The 17,966-nt window shown below is 37.4% G+C and overlaps 1 protein-coding gene across 2 annotated transcripts in view; it reads right to left on the bottom strand.

Annotated features, from left to right (window-relative positions):
- The window catches only part of YLPM1 (YLP motif containing 1), a 39,069-nt gene that overhangs the window by 481 nt on the left and 20,622 nt on the right, over positions 1-17,966 (bottom strand). The window contains exons 7-20 of one of the 2 annotated variants that reach the window (XM_082485889.1): positions 17,071-17,530; positions 15,811-15,903; positions 15,242-15,416; positions 14,949-15,094; positions 14,406-14,593; positions 13,690-13,752; positions 13,279-13,398; positions 12,817-12,993; positions 12,515-12,598; positions 12,156-12,239; positions 10,586-10,672; positions 7,487-7,538; positions 2,283-2,413; positions 293-472 (exon numbers count right to left, since the gene is read on the bottom strand). In XM_082485889.1, the coding sequence (XP_082342015.1) occupies positions 326-472; positions 2,283-2,413; positions 7,487-7,538; positions 10,586-10,672; positions 12,156-12,239; positions 12,515-12,598; positions 12,817-12,993; positions 13,279-13,398; positions 13,690-13,752; positions 14,406-14,593; positions 14,949-15,094; positions 15,242-15,416; positions 15,811-15,903; positions 17,071-17,530 (2,007 nt within the window). In that variant the 3' untranslated portion in view covers positions 293-325. The remainder of the gene's footprint in view (positions 1-292; positions 473-2,282; positions 2,414-7,486; positions 7,539-10,585; positions 10,673-12,155; positions 12,240-12,514; positions 12,599-12,816; positions 12,994-13,278; positions 13,399-13,689; positions 13,753-14,405; positions 14,594-14,948; positions 15,095-15,241; positions 15,417-15,810; positions 15,904-17,070; positions 17,531-17,966) is intronic. The other variant, XM_082485890.1, reaches the window with a different exon arrangement.

Genomic DNA, 17,966 nt, shown 5'->3' with positions numbered 1-17,966 from the left:
TCTGAACTAGATAGGACCAGGCACACAACTTAGCTACTCTTCTAATGAAAACATAATCTTCCTGTGTATAAAGTTTGGAGATTGATAGCTGACAATCATCCTCTTTTTATTTTTAGATGCTGTACAGGAGGGTGCACATTGACATGGGTACAGCTGACACCTATTCAACAAGGCTGCAAATCAAATAATCTTTTCTGGGAGAACTAACAATGACGTGAACTGTAACCTCAACTCTTAAAAAACCCCTAAAAACCATCAAGGCTATAAACATTCAGGAAGACTGAATACTGACCTTAAAGGCACAAAATTCCATTTAACCACTTTTTCATATATACTTGGTGCGGTTGAGGGCTCTCTCAGCAAGATGACCACTTTCATCTGTTATCTTCTCCCAATCTGTTTGTCCAACAACAAAACCAATGGCCCTTTTCCTGTCTGCATCTTTTTTTTCTTCTAGATCTGCCCACCGCACCTATGGAGAACATACTATCAGTAGGACATTCTCTTAAGAAATCCTGAGAAAAGTCTGGGCTTTCCGCTGCAGATAAAGAGTACAAGAATTCTAATTTGTACTCATTTTCATTCGAACAGATAAGTATTCATTTGTTTTCCGATGGATAAAGACAGAAACTACAGCAGTTACATTATTTTTAATTGAATATCCCATGTATTCCATGGAGTAGAAGAAAGGTACAGATGATTAACCTTTTCCATTTCAATGCTATAATTCTGAGAGATGAACTGTAATTACTACAATTATTTCTCTGTTCAAAGCAATGCTTTCTGCAGGGAGAATTATCAAAGATTCATTTAATGTCTTCATTTTCTGTACAACCTTTCAATTGCACAATGGCAACATCTAGAAGATGACTATGAAACTACAGACAATGTTAAAGACCAACTTAGCAACGAATGAGTGAATAAGGGACAGTTTTCTTCTCTATCTTCTGCGACACGTATCTATTTAAATCTTTCCACTAAATAACTTCTTCATGCATTTGTTATTTCCCATCTTTACAGCTGCAGCCATCTCCTCTGTGGCTCTTCACAGTCATGCAGATCACTTGCATTCATCCTGTTCAAACATACACACAGTCACTCCCTCACCCACAAATCCACACACCAATGGGAGGGAGTGCAACATGGAAGAGGGAGTGAGGGAGGTGATGATGAAGTGCTACAGTCCAGAAACTCAGCTGGAATGCAGGACAAGAAATAGCAGTAAGTGAAGGAGCTCTTCCGTGACATCCTAACTGATTAGTCCCATTCAGGCTGATTTGTTACTTGCGGACAAGGCCTACCACATTTCTGCCAGCACATACCTATTCCACATTCTACCTGGATTTCCCCAGACACTCCTGCTCAAAAGCAACGTCTGCTTTCTTCCACCATCACTTCCTCTGCCTGTGCCTTAGTATCTCCATTTCTCTCAAGCACACTGTTCAGTACTACCCATGTTTTCTATTTTACATTACAAAACAAAACAAAGCCCAAACACCGACAGTTAACTCAAATTACTTTTAGTGGCAAAAGCTGATCTTTCCATTTTGGAGGGAAAAAAAAAAAAAAAAGTATTACCTCTTCCTATTACCTCTCTTTCATCTTCCTCTATGGTATTTTGCCCCCTTTTTTCACAATGGTATGTGAAGATGTAGCATTTTGTGTTCAGAACAGAACTAAATATAAAGTGATTGAAGCCAACTTCTTATACACCATCTCCCAAGCATCATGCAAGATATATGCAGGAGGTAACGTCTGCAAGACTTAACTGATATAAAACCTACATAGTTGATACTTTCCTCAGCTGAATCTTTTTGAACATAAGAACAGTGCACTGTTTCTCTGCCTACTTATTATAGAACTTCACAAAAAAGTAGCTTAATAAAATCATCACCTTGTCTTGGAATCTGCACTGTCTATCACACTATCTCATCACAAAACATACAGCGTAAGAAAAGGACTCTGCGGGTTGCTCTGAAACAAAGTGCATTATCTCCCCCAGCAACAAATTGGACATAATTCCATTCTCAATCTCAAAAGCTATGCCGTGCATAATTAATCTTTATTATCTACAATTCTTCACTTCCCTATAATGAATTTGTTTACCTCTGGAAGACCCTACTTTCAATATTCTCTCACAGAATCTAATGGAACAGCAAAATGAAAAGTGAGTCGGTGAAACTGTCATATTCATAGACACTGAATGACTTGATACAAACTCTTTATCGCAGAGACCGTTAAATGGTCATATACAGACAGTAAGTCATTTGAAAATTTATTACCCTTTTCTTTCCAGGTTCAGAAGCACGTGTATCATAGTCATCTGGAAGCTGTAGATAATCTTCCATTCTGCTGGCAATTGCTTCCCAGTCACGTTTCCTTTTAGTGCCAGTCCGCAAACCATCCAGCTTGTCTGAGAACAAACACAGAGCCTCAGAGTTAAAGGAGATTTTTTTTTCTATTATTCACACAAATAAGACGAGAGTGGAAAAATTTTCAAAAGAATGATCAGCAGAACTTGTACATCCAGCTTGTCTTGACAGGTGGAATGATGAGAGTTGAAATAAACTAGAGAAGACTCAACACCATTTTCAAGTTTTATTGATCTTTCACATTAACTGTGTGGCAATAACACTCAGTCTTTTTATCTGTATGAGGGAGAAAAGTTTGCTCTTCTGGATGTTCACACTATATGGAGTTTGTCCTTACAGGTACAAAATAGCCACCGATAGCTAGGAACCACAGGTCCACCTTTCTGTATCTGAACACAATACTAAAGCCATAGCATTTTTCCCAAATTTGGGGTTTAATACTGTGTCAAACATGGCATACATGCAGTATCAGGAAACAAGTGACGATCATATAATTTAACGCATCAAAGACAAGTTTTTGAGATACTGTTTCTGCTGAACAAAAAGCTCCTTGGAAACCCTGATTCCCCCCTTTCTTTTCCTCTTCCCACAAGGAAAACACACTCAAAAAATCCTTCAGGACTGGAAAAAAAATAATCTCAGAATCTTTTGTTTCATGGTGTAAGAGGACAGTCATGAATATTTGAGCAGTGTGTTTGTCCAACAGTCAACATTTCCTTCTTTTCCTTATAGAACCAATAAGGCATGAGGAGAAACAATTCCATTCCTAGGTTCTAAAATTTTGTTCATCTTTGGACACTTATTTTTTGTGAAAAAACAACAGCTTCTTGAAATTATGTGGCAAACTGCTTTGGAAAGGAGATGAAGTATTCATTGTAAGGTTATGAACAACAAAGTATGAAAATGAAAAACAGCTTTACAAGTCAAAGGAAATCCTGGTACTTCTGTTGATGTATGCTACCATTTTATAAGCCGACAATTCAAGTATATGCAGAAGGAATACTAAGCGTGGTAGTTGTATTCTGTAAACCACTTCCAGTGATGTCAGTAACATTGTTTCAGAAGTCACTGATGTAATTAAATTCACCCACAAAAGGCTTCAGAAATAAATCAAATACAAGGCATCGTATTTTCTGGATAGCAGAAGAGGATGTTCAAAGGTATGTATTAAAAGAAGTTCAGTTCAGAGATGAAGTTTTTTACTTAATATGGGAGAGAAAAGAGCAACAACGGAGATAATGTGAGGCAATGGAGATGTAGACATGCTAGTATAATTCAAATGCCATAAGCTAATGAAGTAATTTCTCCCTCATACAACTCAAAAATTTTTAAAGACTCCACCCTTTGCCCCATTTCCCTGCAACAGATACAGTATTTCTTTTAAGAAAACATTTTAACCCCCCTCTGCCTTTTAAAAAAAACCAACACTTAAGAAAACTGTGCAGAATATTTGTATCTGTTACATGATATCTTGTCATACAATTCAGTTAAGATTCTTTTGCTCTAAGTTAAATCTGCCAAATTTGAAGCTCAATCTCCAAAGAAAGATGGCATTCCTTCTAGAAGACAAAATTGATTTATACAGTATTTCTCTTACTCCAGCACATAACGTACTTGCACTATTCCTCAGTATTACTCTGAGATCAATCAGCGTAGATCATTTGTAGCTCAAGGGTTTCCAGAAAAAAAATGACGTTGAAAAAGGAGAGCAACAAATGCATTGAGGAGCACTTAGGAACACGAAGAACTGAAAATTCAGGAGCTCTCTGTTAGCAATCTGCACACAGACATATTCCTATTGGAAGGCGACACGCTACGATGCACGTTCATCTCATTACCAACGTGGAAGAAAGTGTTCAGTCTCCCACTCCCTGCTGCACACAGACCAATCGAAAACAGCGCCAAGGAACGTGTAACTCTCAAACCTCAAGAGAGGAGATCAGGAGGTGTTCAGAGTATGAGGTTCCCCTATATCCCTTTTTGTTACTGCTACACAGAATTTATTTCGAAATGTTATTTCCTTCCATGTTTGAAGTTGGATTGCCTTTCCATAGAGATCTGCTTCCGTCCATACTATCTTGGTTCAAGGTACATGTGCCGCGCAGTAGACACTACAGAAATGTCAAAAGCCTACCACAAAGCATTATTTCAGAATATTCCTTTCTGAAAATGAGACAAAGTGTCATTTTGTAACAATGATGCTCGTGAATATTTATGGCAGATGATTATTTAAACTATGAAACATCATTTTACCATTTCAATTTTAAAAACAATGAAGCAGCAACAGCATTTCTGAAAAAAACAAACGTAAACTCACCTTTAGAAATTTTTAACAGTAAAACATCTGAAAGTAACTGACTTAACTACCTCCTTCAAAAACTAAATGAATCGTTCAGCTAAATTTTTGCCTTTCTTATACAAAAGCCAGAGTTTTATTTAAAATGTTATTTGCATTATAGAGCAAATTTTACAATGGTATCAAAACTTCAGCATCGTGGTTTGAGCCAGAGCTCACTTTTCCTTTCCTGAAAGTTTGTATAACTCACCATTAAGCCGCACTTTGAAACAGAGTATAGCGCTAAACACTTCAAATATAGTCAAATTTTAAAAATGTGAGTCCATTCTGTAAATTTAAATACAAGAATCTGTGTGCAGTATGCACTGAGACAGACCAGTGACTAGACTTTAGAATAAAAATGTGGCTGTGCACTCACAACACATAAGGAAATGATATACCACACACATACTCAGAGGAATGCATCACCCCTGCCAAAGTAAATCTGAACTGAAGCAAGAGCTCTGGGACGTACGGTATGGTGATTGTCACAAGTTGGCTAAAGAACTCAAACTTTTCAGACCTTTTTTGAGGCTCATTACAATCAGTAAGATCTTAATGTGCTTTCCTGGAACAACATCTACTCAGAAAGAAAACAAAAAAGCAAAACAAGACTTAAGAGTGTTGTTTTTGGATTCTGCATTTATATCACTTCTGCAAATGTGTGCCCTCTGGGACTAACGCAATAAACCTAATGGGCAGGCCAGCTCCCAGGAAATAACTCAACTTTGGAATAACAAATGCATACCACAGTTTACATGCCTTTCAGGAAATAATTTTAATTGGTCAACTCCAACAAAGTCTTACTGTGAATTAAATATAATAATTCTTACTCAGAGACTGCAAGTGCTTATAATGCATACCTTGAGCTAAAAGTTGTCTGCCCTTGCAAAGCAATTTTTCAAAAAAACAGCATTCATTACAGAGGCATGCCTGGCTTTTTTAAAATATATGTTCTCTCAGAATTTACTTTTCATCTATAGTTCTATGTATTTATAAAAATGTATCTAGAGGGTAGTTATAAAAGTAAAATCGTGAATACAGATTTAATAGAAAGACCTTCTCACCACCTCCATCTGTGTCTTGCAGCATGCTAACATTCAGTTTGTTAATGGAATCCGATTGTTAAAGGATTATTGCAACAGCCTTGCAAGTAACCTTAGCATAAAATTGACTCTACTGCTCGCTCCCATTACATTTAAGGGGAGATCATACAAAAATCCTGTGTTTTATATTATGGAGTTTTCATATGGAAAGAAACAACTCAAATATTTTTAGAACACACTTTGGACTCCTGTGATATTTGTAAAACGCACGGGATGACTTAAGGTTCAGCATATGCAGCACAACACATCTGTTCCTACTACTCAGTATTTAAAGAAGTCTGTCATTTGGAATACAGCACAATGTATCAGAGCATTCTTCAACAATGCAGTTTTCCATATTTCATACATAATTGGAGAAAAAAAATTACAAACTTAGGAAATAACCTTAAGATATTAAACCAATCAACTCATAACAAAAATGCAGAGCAAATCCAAATTAATTCTGTCAAACTGCCTAGCTGTTTGATATGCTGACAATCATTGAGTATAAGGCTCCTCCAGCTGTACTGTAGGTGCCATAATGTCAATATATTCCACAAATATTTAAATGACTTCAAAAGAGAGCACAGCAGCAGAAGAGATGGTGTTAACTAAGCAGTTAACGGCAAAAGATGAAGGCTGGTTTACGTAAGCCAGAACTTCTAATGCTATTTCTATAGTACAATTGTGATTTTGATTATTAGAAAGTAATGATGCACAGGGCTGCAACACACATGCAGAAGCAGAACCTCAAAATGTTACGACATGCTGCATCCCCTTCAGATATTTTTTACTTCTCATAGGCATGACAGAAACTAGCAGCTTTATGCAAATTGCATTGATAAAATCTTCACTTCGAAGCATTACTATTCAGTAAAAAACAAATCAAAAGCGATCATAATGACTAGAAACCCCTTTCTGTGTCTACCCCTTCCACCATAGCCGTGGTGCATGCATTTCAGCCTGAAAGTTGATTTTGGCTTTGACAGAATCCCAATATTAACACTTACATCTAAAACAACCAGCAGCACTAATCAGAACAAGTGCAGCAAAAACGGTGCCCTTGTGCTGCTGGAAAGCTCATTTTGCATCCTACTATGAAAAGTTCTAGTACTCTCCTGGAACTGAAGAGCATAACAAACTTTAACTTTTCAATACCTAAGTTGCTGAAAAGATACACCGAGGCCTAATCATTCAGAACCAACTTCAAAGCATGGTACTACTTTGTCCTCACACATGTCAATTTTGGAGAGTGAGAAACATCTTCAATACAGTCAGCTACTAGGCATGTCTCCAAGAAAGTAAGAAGTTACTGATGACATTTAGGCTTGAAATAAAGGTATGCAGTATGAACAAGAATGCAGTGCAATGTAAGTTGACTCTTTGCTTTTTATAATACGGAAGAGGTGAATAAAGAATTTTTTAAAAATCTTGAGACAAAGTACTTTCCTTGAACAGATGGAAGAACAATTAATGAGAATATAAAACAGCGATGGTTAGAAAGTCATAACTCCCTTGCCTCTGGCAGAAGACAAAGTCCTTTTCTGTATAGATGCTTTTGCAGTTTCAGACACACGTATGAGATCAATACATTTATTTGTCTTTGGTAAGTAGGCATAGTGAAAATGAAAATTCAGGTTTTGCAAACATCATCAGATACCAACTTTAAGAAACAGGAAAAAATAAATACCCACCTAGCTTTGCCTCAGAAGTGTCCATCTCCCATTTGCTTTTCGGAATGTAACCCTAAATCATACACAGAGAGAAGCTCGGAGGATTAGAGAGAGACACACATGCATATCACTTTTGAACTGGAAACAGCATTATAATGGGAGCTTAAGGTTTTTCTTTTTGTAAGGCACAATTCTTGTTATCAGATGAAGGAAACAAATTACTCAGTATTTCAGAACTTCTGCATCCACTTCCCATTCAGTGATTTTAGCAGCCCTTGCAAAGCATTACAAGAGTGCTGTCCTCTGCAAACAAAGAACTCCGGAATGAGTCTAACAGACAGCAATGGCGCTGTGTGCACTGCTATTGTATTATTCCAGGTGGCAAAGTTATTGCAACACAACTTATAAGGCATAAAGAACACTCAAAGCTTTACAAATACAAATTAAAAAGTTGCTGTAGTCATAAGCTTTTAAGAATATATTCCCAGATTTACTACACACAAGCTTCACTTAATCCTTTTGAAGGGACATACTAAATTCTTGTATGAGTGGTAAGTCCACAACAAAACAAAATTATTTTCTTGGTTTAAATTAGAGTATCTGCTGAATCACTAAGATTTAAGCATAATTTTTCATTTTAAAATAACCCTCTTAGTTCAGTGATTCTTTTAAAATACTTTTTCCCTACAAATAATGTCATCATATGTTTTACGTGTAATGATGTTTAGCCAGCTTATTCCTTGTAAACGAGTGTAATGATACTAAATTTAGCAAAACAGTATTTATTTCAGATATCTTGTTGTCTTTTCATTTTATACTCTTGGAAAATTAAATTCTTACTAAGCAACCCCTTATAACTCATTTCAGGTGTTCAGATTTGTTATAAAACTACTTATGTTTCTCTGTAATCATATAAAAAGCTCAATGTAGTGAAATGGAACCACTGCGCGAAATTCATTATTTTAAGAATGATTTTGAATAGAGAGGGAAAAGAACTACTCTAGAAGATTTCAACAAGAAAACAAACAATCCACAGACCAGTTTTATTACACTAAATTCTTTCCTGCTCTATTTATAGGTTGCCTCCACTGTGGTAAACATATACATGTATTTGTTAATGGTAAGGGTTACTAAATCAGAGTGTACTATTCCAGAGAGCTACACTGCTTTTGATTATGTTCAGCATTGCTCTTCCAAAATCCTTGAAAGACCCCTTTTTCTATTAAGCATATATCAGCGACATGAGATCATCAGATCTCTATTTTGTTATTTTTAATCAAGTCTGTAGTTAATACAAACCAGCAGAGTTTGTGCTGCAGTATTTCCTGGTAACAAATAAACAAACTTCATGCATATACGTATATTTACCCTTTTAAACCAAGTTGCATATTAAAATTTGCTCAGAAAGTTTAGACCACAGCTAAAAGCCTGTATTGAACAAAGTGATGTGTGATATGCTGGTGAGAACACTAAGTTAAATGCATCAATAATTCATACCATCAAGCACAGAAAAGCAAGAATTGTCTAAATGCTACGAACAACCCTATGGGAGTTGATAATAGCAACAAAAGAGTGACTTTGATGGTGTGAAATTGCCTATTGTGTGCTGAATCTGTACAATATCCCAGTCCCCAGATAGGATAAGAAAAGATTCAGACTCCATCCTTTGGTACAAGACAGTTGGATATTTCAGGGACATCTGATATATGGCAGAAGCTTCAGACCTCTCTTTTTCCACAGGATTAAATGCAGCAAAATGAATTGAAGAACCCTTACCAACTGCTCTCAAGAAGGCAACAGATACCAAATACAGCATACTGTTCCACCTTTCTGTCTGACATACCTCTCTCTTGAGATTAGCCATGTGACTGAATAGCAGAGATTACATACAGCAGATAATTCTTTGCTATTTTTCATCTCTTGTGAATCTGAATAGAAAACATTCTTATATGTAGATTACTTTTAGTTATTAATAATTTCCATTGTTTTCACCACCAAGCTTTCTCCTTGTCTCATAAAGAAAAGGCCTATAGTTACACGTGCTGCACATTAGGACACTCCCCAGAGCCCATGAACACACACAAACACACGCATTTATGCACAGATGTCTCAAAAGCTAAAGACAACTTTCTCTTCTAGATACAGCTCATTTCCAAGAAATGAGACTCGCAGCCATATTCTTGTAAACATGGATGCGTCTCTGAAATGTTCTAACCACACTTTATGAAGTGTCATACCCTATGGCAAAGAATACTTTAGTAAAGAGAATAAATGAGTCAAGTTGCAAAAAAACAAATGTTTATTAAAATCCACTCTTCCTAAGCTTTAATTTTTTTGTTCGTATTTCAACTGCTTTCTAAACTGCCACTCCTGAGGAATAGTAAATTTTCATCAAGAAAAAGGACTTTGCTCATCTCAGATGCTTTTTGGTTACTTCCTGTTCATTGGAGTTTAACTGCTTGGTTGTGGGAACTAGGGTTTGACACATTCAACTCATCAAGCTGTGACCAGCTGCAGCTCCAACACATACCAAGAAGTTACATTAGGAAGCCTTCTGTAGCCTTTTAAATACATACCTAAAACCACCTGCCCTTAGGGCAATGCTCTAACCTTCATTTATCCAAGAGACCTAATCCCTCATCTTGGAAATACCTACTGACAAAGTCAGTGAGCCCTGGCAGAGATAGCATTCTTTTTCATAACTGTTGTCATATACTGTGATAGTCGAGAAGAGTTCTTTAGACATGTGAAAGGAAATAAGCTAAATTAATCTTTGCCCATTCTTCCCATCCCTCCACTTACTGTAACTCTTGGATAATCTGGAAGACAGTGCTATAGTGTACTGCAATGTATAAATGTCAGGAAGAGGCATGTTGCCATACTCCACTGATAATGCTGTTTGTGGCATATACTCACAAATTCTTAAAAAAAAAAAAATCAGTTAGGAATAATATGATTTAACATTAAAGTTCTAGAAATGTTTAAGGAACAAATGACTAGAAATGTGTGTATTAAGATCGCATGGCTAAGAATGGCAATGGGTTGGCATTTATAAGATTGAGAATCTTCCTCGGACACATTAACAAACATTTTGTTAGAGATGGCTGATGTGTCTCCTACCAGTTCACTTTCTTCCTCCTCTGCTGTATCCTTCTTGACTTCTTCTTTCTGGTCTTCAATATTTGCATCAAAATCCTCCATCTCCACCTGTTCCAAAGCACAAGCACAGAGTTACAAGGCACTGCTTCACTTTTATGTATTACCTTTTTAGCAGCCTAAGTAGAAGATTCCAAGTTCAAATAGAAAGGGAAAGAAAGGATTCGTCTTGGAAAGTATGATGATGCAATATATAGGAATACTGGCTCCATTTTGGCTTCTCTTGGAAGCAGGTTCCCTTCTAGCTAGAGTGACAACCTGTATGGGAAAGTAGTGATTGTTTATTCTCTTCTTTCACATGCATTCTTTGTGCTATCGGTATCTGTAACAGTAAGTTACTTCTCCTGCTTCCCACATAATCACATTTCAAAACCTGAAATCTCAGAAAAAGATCTTAAGCTTGCCATTTACACATCACTGGAATGGCACACTCTGCATAGAACATCTCTATCAAGCCTTTATATTTTATATATTTAAATATCATGGTAAACAATAATAACCGCAGAGATTAACATAATAAAATGGATGCTTTAAGACATACATCTAACCCTGCCCATCTAACAGAATACTTTCTGGGGTCCACATCTCTAATGGGGATGCATGTGCGTACTGTGGAATACCTAAAACTCTCAAAGTATGCACAGTTCTTCATACCATTAGTAAAACCTTGATGCACACAGAGTGAATCCCAGATCTGCCCTTCTCTGAGCCTACTTGAGAGCTGAGCCTTTTGCTGTCCCCTTAAAGATTACTATTTTCTGATACAAAGAATTTGGACATTCAAAAATAACCTGCTGACCCCGTGATGAACTGCAAAGAGTAAACTCTCCTCCTACTTCAGCAGTTCACCACTTTCTATGGCCATGGCAAGAGCTGTTATGACACCAAGATGCGGCTATGGTACATTCACGATGACCATATGATTAACATACTAATTTATTCCCAGAGCTCCTGAAACATCTGCTAACAAATGCAGCAATACAGAAAGCTGACATACCAAAGATGCATGTTGCAGCTGCAAATAGAATAAAAAGGTAGCATACTTCTACAGCAAGTGTAATCTTCTGCTACATATTATTCGTTTACTTCTTAATTCTCTCCTACAGGTCTGTGTTTCTCAAAGCGGGGATCAAGAGTTCAAATTTGTTTATTTACTTATTCATTTATTTTATCAAACTACTTCCTCACATTAAGATCCAATTAATCTAGTAACCCAAAAAAGTGCTGAATTTCATCTGAGACAGCAAAGATCCTCTTTAATTGGTACTCAAGAGTTAATAAAGAGCAAAATGGCTTCAACTCTTCCTCAAAGATGCATAAGTCTGGGCTCCAAAAGGTGATAAAAAAGTAACATGTACCTTCATGTTTGGGTAATTGATAAAATAATGGAATACACTTGTCTGACTCAGCGATTCTGGCTTTCTACAGTACCAAGTATAACTGCTCTGTTGAGATCATACCTTTCTCTGCTTTGTATTTTCAGTGTAGTCACATCTACATAATTTGTAATTTTAACGAGCACAGAGATTCTCACCTCTTCAATAGCAGCATCCTGCAATAGAGAACGAATGTCTAGGCGCATCATGTGACGTGGTGCTGCCTCCCAGTGATCAGACATCTAGCAAAAAAAAAAAAAAAAACAACAACCAAAAATGGAGCACCTCTAAAAATTTAACGGATTCAATGGAAAATTTGGCTTCTGATCATGAAGATATATCTGTACTTAAGAAAAGTAATTTCAATCAATCCCATGAAATAACTACCAGCTCTTCTTAGAGGAAAAGTGTAAGCATTATGTAGTCTAAAAGAGGTCAACATTTTTCCAAGAACAGCAGGCCTGAAAGCACAATGAAACTTATCATTAATCCTATGACTCCAGATGTATACAGTTACCCTGCTGATTTCCTTTAGCTTGCGTCCATGAACATTCCTCTTGGAACACGTCTGGTTATCTGCACTCATTTCAGCTAAGTACACCTAGAAAGAGAAAGACAACATTAAATATTGTAAATCAATTTTTAGAGCTGTTTTTCTGCCTGGTGATACACTCTGCAGTTGTACATTCTAAGAAAGGTAACTTTGTAACTGAAGACCACAGCAGTTTTCCTGGATGTGGGAGGGACTTTGCATTCAAAAGTTTAGAAATACCAGCATACAGGTGCTAGCAAGTTCAAATGCTTTTTAGGCTCCATTACCTCAAAACCCTTGGTTTTTGCAGCACTCCAAAACTGTTCAAAATGTCGCACTCTATCATTGATAGCATCAAGGATAATGAAGGGGAAGAAGCCATCATCCAAGGTCTTTTTGAAAGTTTTAAACATGCTGGTACGATAGGTCTCCTCCATATCAGCTTCATATTCATACTCCATCACCTTTATCAAGGACAAAAGCATTTAAGAAAGAGGACACCTATTAAATTGCTAATGTTCAACCGCTGAATGTCATGACCACAAAGTACGCTGGTACGAGAAAAACATCTTCAAGGTCAAATTTTAAGAATTCGCCCATTCTGCCATTAAGTTATATTGACTTGTTTTGAACAACAGCCCACAGACCTCTGCACTATTCCGAAGCCACAAACTGAAATTCTGATTGCCACTGTGTTGTTCCAGAATGTCTTGTTTCTTTGTCAAGATAAGCAACTGATTTAAAAGTACCTTCTTTTTCACTTTTTTCCCTGTATCTGGGTCTCTTTCTTCTTTTTCCACTTCAGTGATAAAATAGTCATCCAGGCTGAGCACTCTTGGTGCGGGTCCTCCACACTCTACTTCCTTATCCTGGGAGGAAAGCAAAAAGAAAACATACACTCTTGCTGTAAAAATTCTATTCTGCTACAGAGGATCTTCGAAATGCTTTTGGTAAATTGCAGTTCCCTGCTCTACATTCAAAACAAGAAGGGAGCAGTATCCCTAATGCTTGCTAATAGTGGAGGGGATTCAGATGCCATACGAAGACACAGAACATGAAAATAACAACAAGCTGAAATTCCAGAAAAACAGAAAGAAAACAGCAGAGGAACTGTATGTAAAAAACAAGCAGCACTATACAGTCAGTGGTTGTTTACATACCCTGATGAGTTTTGCTACATGTGTCTTTCCACTGCCAGGCAACCCTCTCATTATGATTACAATCTGAAACAAAGATCATGTAAGAAGATAGGACACTGTAAGACGATAGGATACATTTAACAGAAATACTTTAACAAAAATTTTCTTCCAGAAAATTATGTGCTCTGGGCTTGCACTTTTGCATATCATCAAGCAAAGCCAGTACCATGCCTCACTGCCTATTTTACAAACCAGGTTGTGAGGAACAGTAGTAGTTCCACAGAAGAAGAGCATATGAAGTTAATGATCCCAGCAGCTCATGCTGTGTAAGATGTTATAGATCTTGTTCAGATACAATTAACTGAAACACGTCTAAATGTTTTATAGCCTGAATCTTGTTCTTATTTTACATGGTGCATTGCCAAATCTCTGACTCTGTGTAAAGCCAAGTCTTTCCTCGGATACATCAAAAATCCAAATGAAGATCTCAGAAGAGTCTAAAATACATTAACATTACCCACTAATAGGAATTTCATCTTAGCATTCCCAGGAAGTTTACATCTCCTGTGGACTCCTAATAGTTATGCTACAACACTCTAGGCTTTTGCAAAGGCACCAAGAGAATTTTTAGAGCTTCCTCAAATGTAGGCTTGTTCCCAACGTATTACACTGATGAGCATTTTATCTGAATACAGACCTTGTAGAAACCGATTGCTGCTTTCAGAATGCATACTCACCCTCTCTGGCCTGCTATCCCGTCCTGGTGGCTTCAAAATATCATCTACATTTTTAGATTCTGGCTTCCTTTCCACTCGTGGAGCAGGTGGTGGCTGACGGGGCATTGATGGAGCAGAGATAGGAATCCTTTCCTCAGGGTAATTTCTACGATCACCTTCAAATTCCAGTGTTTGGACAGAAGAATTTTCTTAGTTCAGTAAAATAAAAAAATTAAGATGTTCATACCCAGCTGAGCTGATTAAAACAGACCTTCATTATTTTAGGATAAATTCATGGATTTATCCCCAAAATAATTCACATTTCTAATCTTGAACCTATTACTATCAAAGTCATTTTTAGCAAAGTATAACTGTTGCATTCCTGACCTCATCACTACTGAGAAACCAAACTATGTGACACTCCCTGAATAAATTTTCCTGAATTATATATACTGAACAAAGAAATACTGCAGATCAATTCAACTTCGCCCAATTAATCTTCACCTCTGTGAGTCCATATTTTTCACAATATTCTAGCACGGCTTCAAGACTGAGAAACTGTACCTCCAAACATGGAAGGCCCATGATCATATGCTGGACGATCTGTTTTTCGTTCATATGGTGGTCTTTCAAAACCACCTCTCCTGGAGGAAGGATGGTCTTTCTTGTCACGGTAAGACTGAGTCCTTGAAGGTGTAGTAGGAAGAACCCTGCCAAAAGAGAATTTTGCGTATTCCTAGAATTTCTACGATGGTTTCCAGAAAGAAATGAACATGTACCACGCAGGTAAAATGGACAGCCTGATACCCAAGCAGCCTGAATTGTATTGATTTCAATAGTATTCCAAAACCATGTACCTATCATCTCGGGGATGCCGCTCTTTTTCAAATCTCTCTCGTTCATAGTCCACAGAACCACGGTCTCTGTGCAATTCCCGCTCTCTCTTGAAATCCCGATGATCTGTGTTGGAATTACCTTGACGGTCAAAATAAGGCTCACGATCTCTTTCTCTGTTGTAACGGCCAGGATGCTCTGAAAGTAGAAACCCATGGAAATGCAAACTACTAAAACATACTCTGAATTTTTTATTATTTTTGAAGGAAAAACAACAAACAAGAATGCAAGAAAAGTATATAGAAACATATGTGAGGGCTACAATGAACTTAATCAGCCACTCCAAACTGTAACAGACAACCATATCATGAAATCCTACTTAAAGCTAGAAAACGGAATTTTTAAAGTGGCTAGGTCATTGACTACATTACTCCTCTTGAAAATATAAACTGTTATTCTTATGGGCCTCTCAAGAAAATAAAAGTGGTTCTAACTTAAACAAGAGTTACTTGACTGAAAATATGCCTTTAGTGCCTTACAACTTTTCTTAAGAGCTAACTAACTGTCTGAGAGCTAGCCAAGTGCTCCCTACCTTTTTGAAATGTTTGCCTCTCCGGTAGAGGTTCCGGACGCAGGGTTACCCTCTCCCCATATGGAATCTGTTCCACTTTACTGGTGGTTATATCTGGTCGAAAATAACCAAAAAATAATCAAGGTCTTAAAATACCCCTCTTCCATTTCCTTTCCTCCATCACGAAAAGCAATCAGTCAATGGCATTAAAGTGACTGGAACAACTTAGCAAAAATTCCTTTAATAGATAATGCAAAAAGAGCTATACATAAATACACAACACCATGGATTTGAAAGCCTGGAGCGGGTTTGTGTGTGTGTAAGTATGCATACCACTATCTTAAAAATGGGACTTTTGCCTTTTCAGATGAGTTCAGGTAGCACGCAGTCAGAAGATTATAACATTAAAATGCTCTGAAAGTTTCAGTAACTCATAGAACTAGTGTAGTATTAGAACTAGGTTAGTAACTGAAACGCTCACTTTAGATTCCTAACAGTGACAGTTTTTCTAACAGCTTTTAGTAAAACATCTACTTAATGGAATCAATATGGTTTCAATTCATGTTATGGCACCTTAAGAGGAAAAAACACTCTTTAAACGACAGTGCACAATTTAAGAACTTTACGACATGACTTCACTCCTGTTAAAAACTAAGAACGAGGAAAATTAATTCTATTAAAAAACTAGTGATGAATTTTAGCTTTAATAAGCTTGATACCACAAATCAGAGCCTTTCCCTGTTTATGTGTTAAATGCCTGTTTAGAGTGCACACTCTTCAGAACTAGAACTTTGTCTCCCTCCCTGTCTAGAGGGTACCTCGCACCCATTAAGCAGTATGTAAATAATACTAACACTAGTCACATTCTGCTTTAATTTACTAAGTCACATCTAAGAATTGTAACAATCCAAACTACTACTTTCTAGCACAGTTATTTCCACATGGCTACAAAGGGATTAAGTGAAAGTATCAGTATCAATCTAAACATAACACATTGATGTGATCACATCAGTTGGTGTTTATTAGAAGCAGAAGTGGCTATATACCATTCAGTTCATATGAAATAGCTCATTATCACAGCATTGAAGAAAACATTAAACTCAAGGCCAGGGGTTACAAACTCCTTAAAACTACATTGCTTAGCATTAGATCACAAAGTATGCAGCCTACAGGTCAACTGCAGAACATCTACAGCATGCTTTGCATGGCACACTCCTTTAGAAAGAAGCTAAGGACTAATTAGCTCTGTTGCAGATCAAACAAATACATTGTAATACCCACCTCGCCCGTGGCCATAATCCACAGTTTGCTGAATTACAGGCGCTTTAGGAACTGGTGGAATAACTGGAGGAAGGGACACTGGTACAGCTGATGGAACAGCGGTGTGAATGGGAGGTACTTTCACAGGCGAGGAGACTGGTGGAGGCATCATTGACTCCTGTTTACACAACTCATACTCCATATTTGCTCCTTTATCCTCATTTGTGTCCCAGAGTCCGTGGAAAGAATCCTCATCCCAGCGTTCCTGTTCCACAGCAGAAGGTGATGGTTTTAAAGACTGACCATGACTTGGGGTTGTAGTTGGAGTAGAAACTGGAGCATGTGGCCTTGTCAGTGGGGCACTTGGTCTTGTCACAGGGGTGGGCTGTCTGAACAACACGGGAGGCTTTATAATAACAGCAGGAGAAGGTTTAATAGCTTGGGCTTCTACTGGTGCCTCTGAAGATAGCTGAGAAGAGACCTAGATGCAGAAAGCACTTTTAATGTAGATCTGTAAACTAACCTTCTCTCATCCTCTGTAAGTCAGTAAGCACAATGGCAATTGGTAATCAAATCATAAGCCATAAAAATTTTCTAGTACCTCCATCAAGGTGCTACAGGTAGGAGGACAATATTTCAAGAACTGGTGGCCTGAATTAATTTGGTGTTTGTTCACTATGTGAAGACTTAGATACTATTTATTTTCTCCTTCAAAATAACCTTACCACTTTAAGGTCCAGTAGGCCTATCTCAGTTCAAAAGTGTCTACGGTTTTATTCCCAAAGTCTCCTGCTGTCTGCAAAGATTCCTGCTGTCTGTGAGGAGGCTGAAAAGTCTGAAAGTAGGGCAGCTTGGTGAGACACAAAAGAATTGATAAGGCCAGCTTCCTTCTGGAAGTCACTAGAAAAATTCCCAGA

The sequence above is a fragment of the Vanellus vanellus genome (genome assembly GCF_965231255.1).
Source record: "Vanellus vanellus genome assembly, chromosome: 6".
NCBI lineage: Eukaryota > Metazoa > Chordata > Aves > Charadriiformes > Charadriidae > Vanellus > Vanellus vanellus.
The sequence above is the reverse complement of the archived record's forward strand: the minus strand, read 5'-3'. Positions and strand labels throughout refer to the sequence as shown.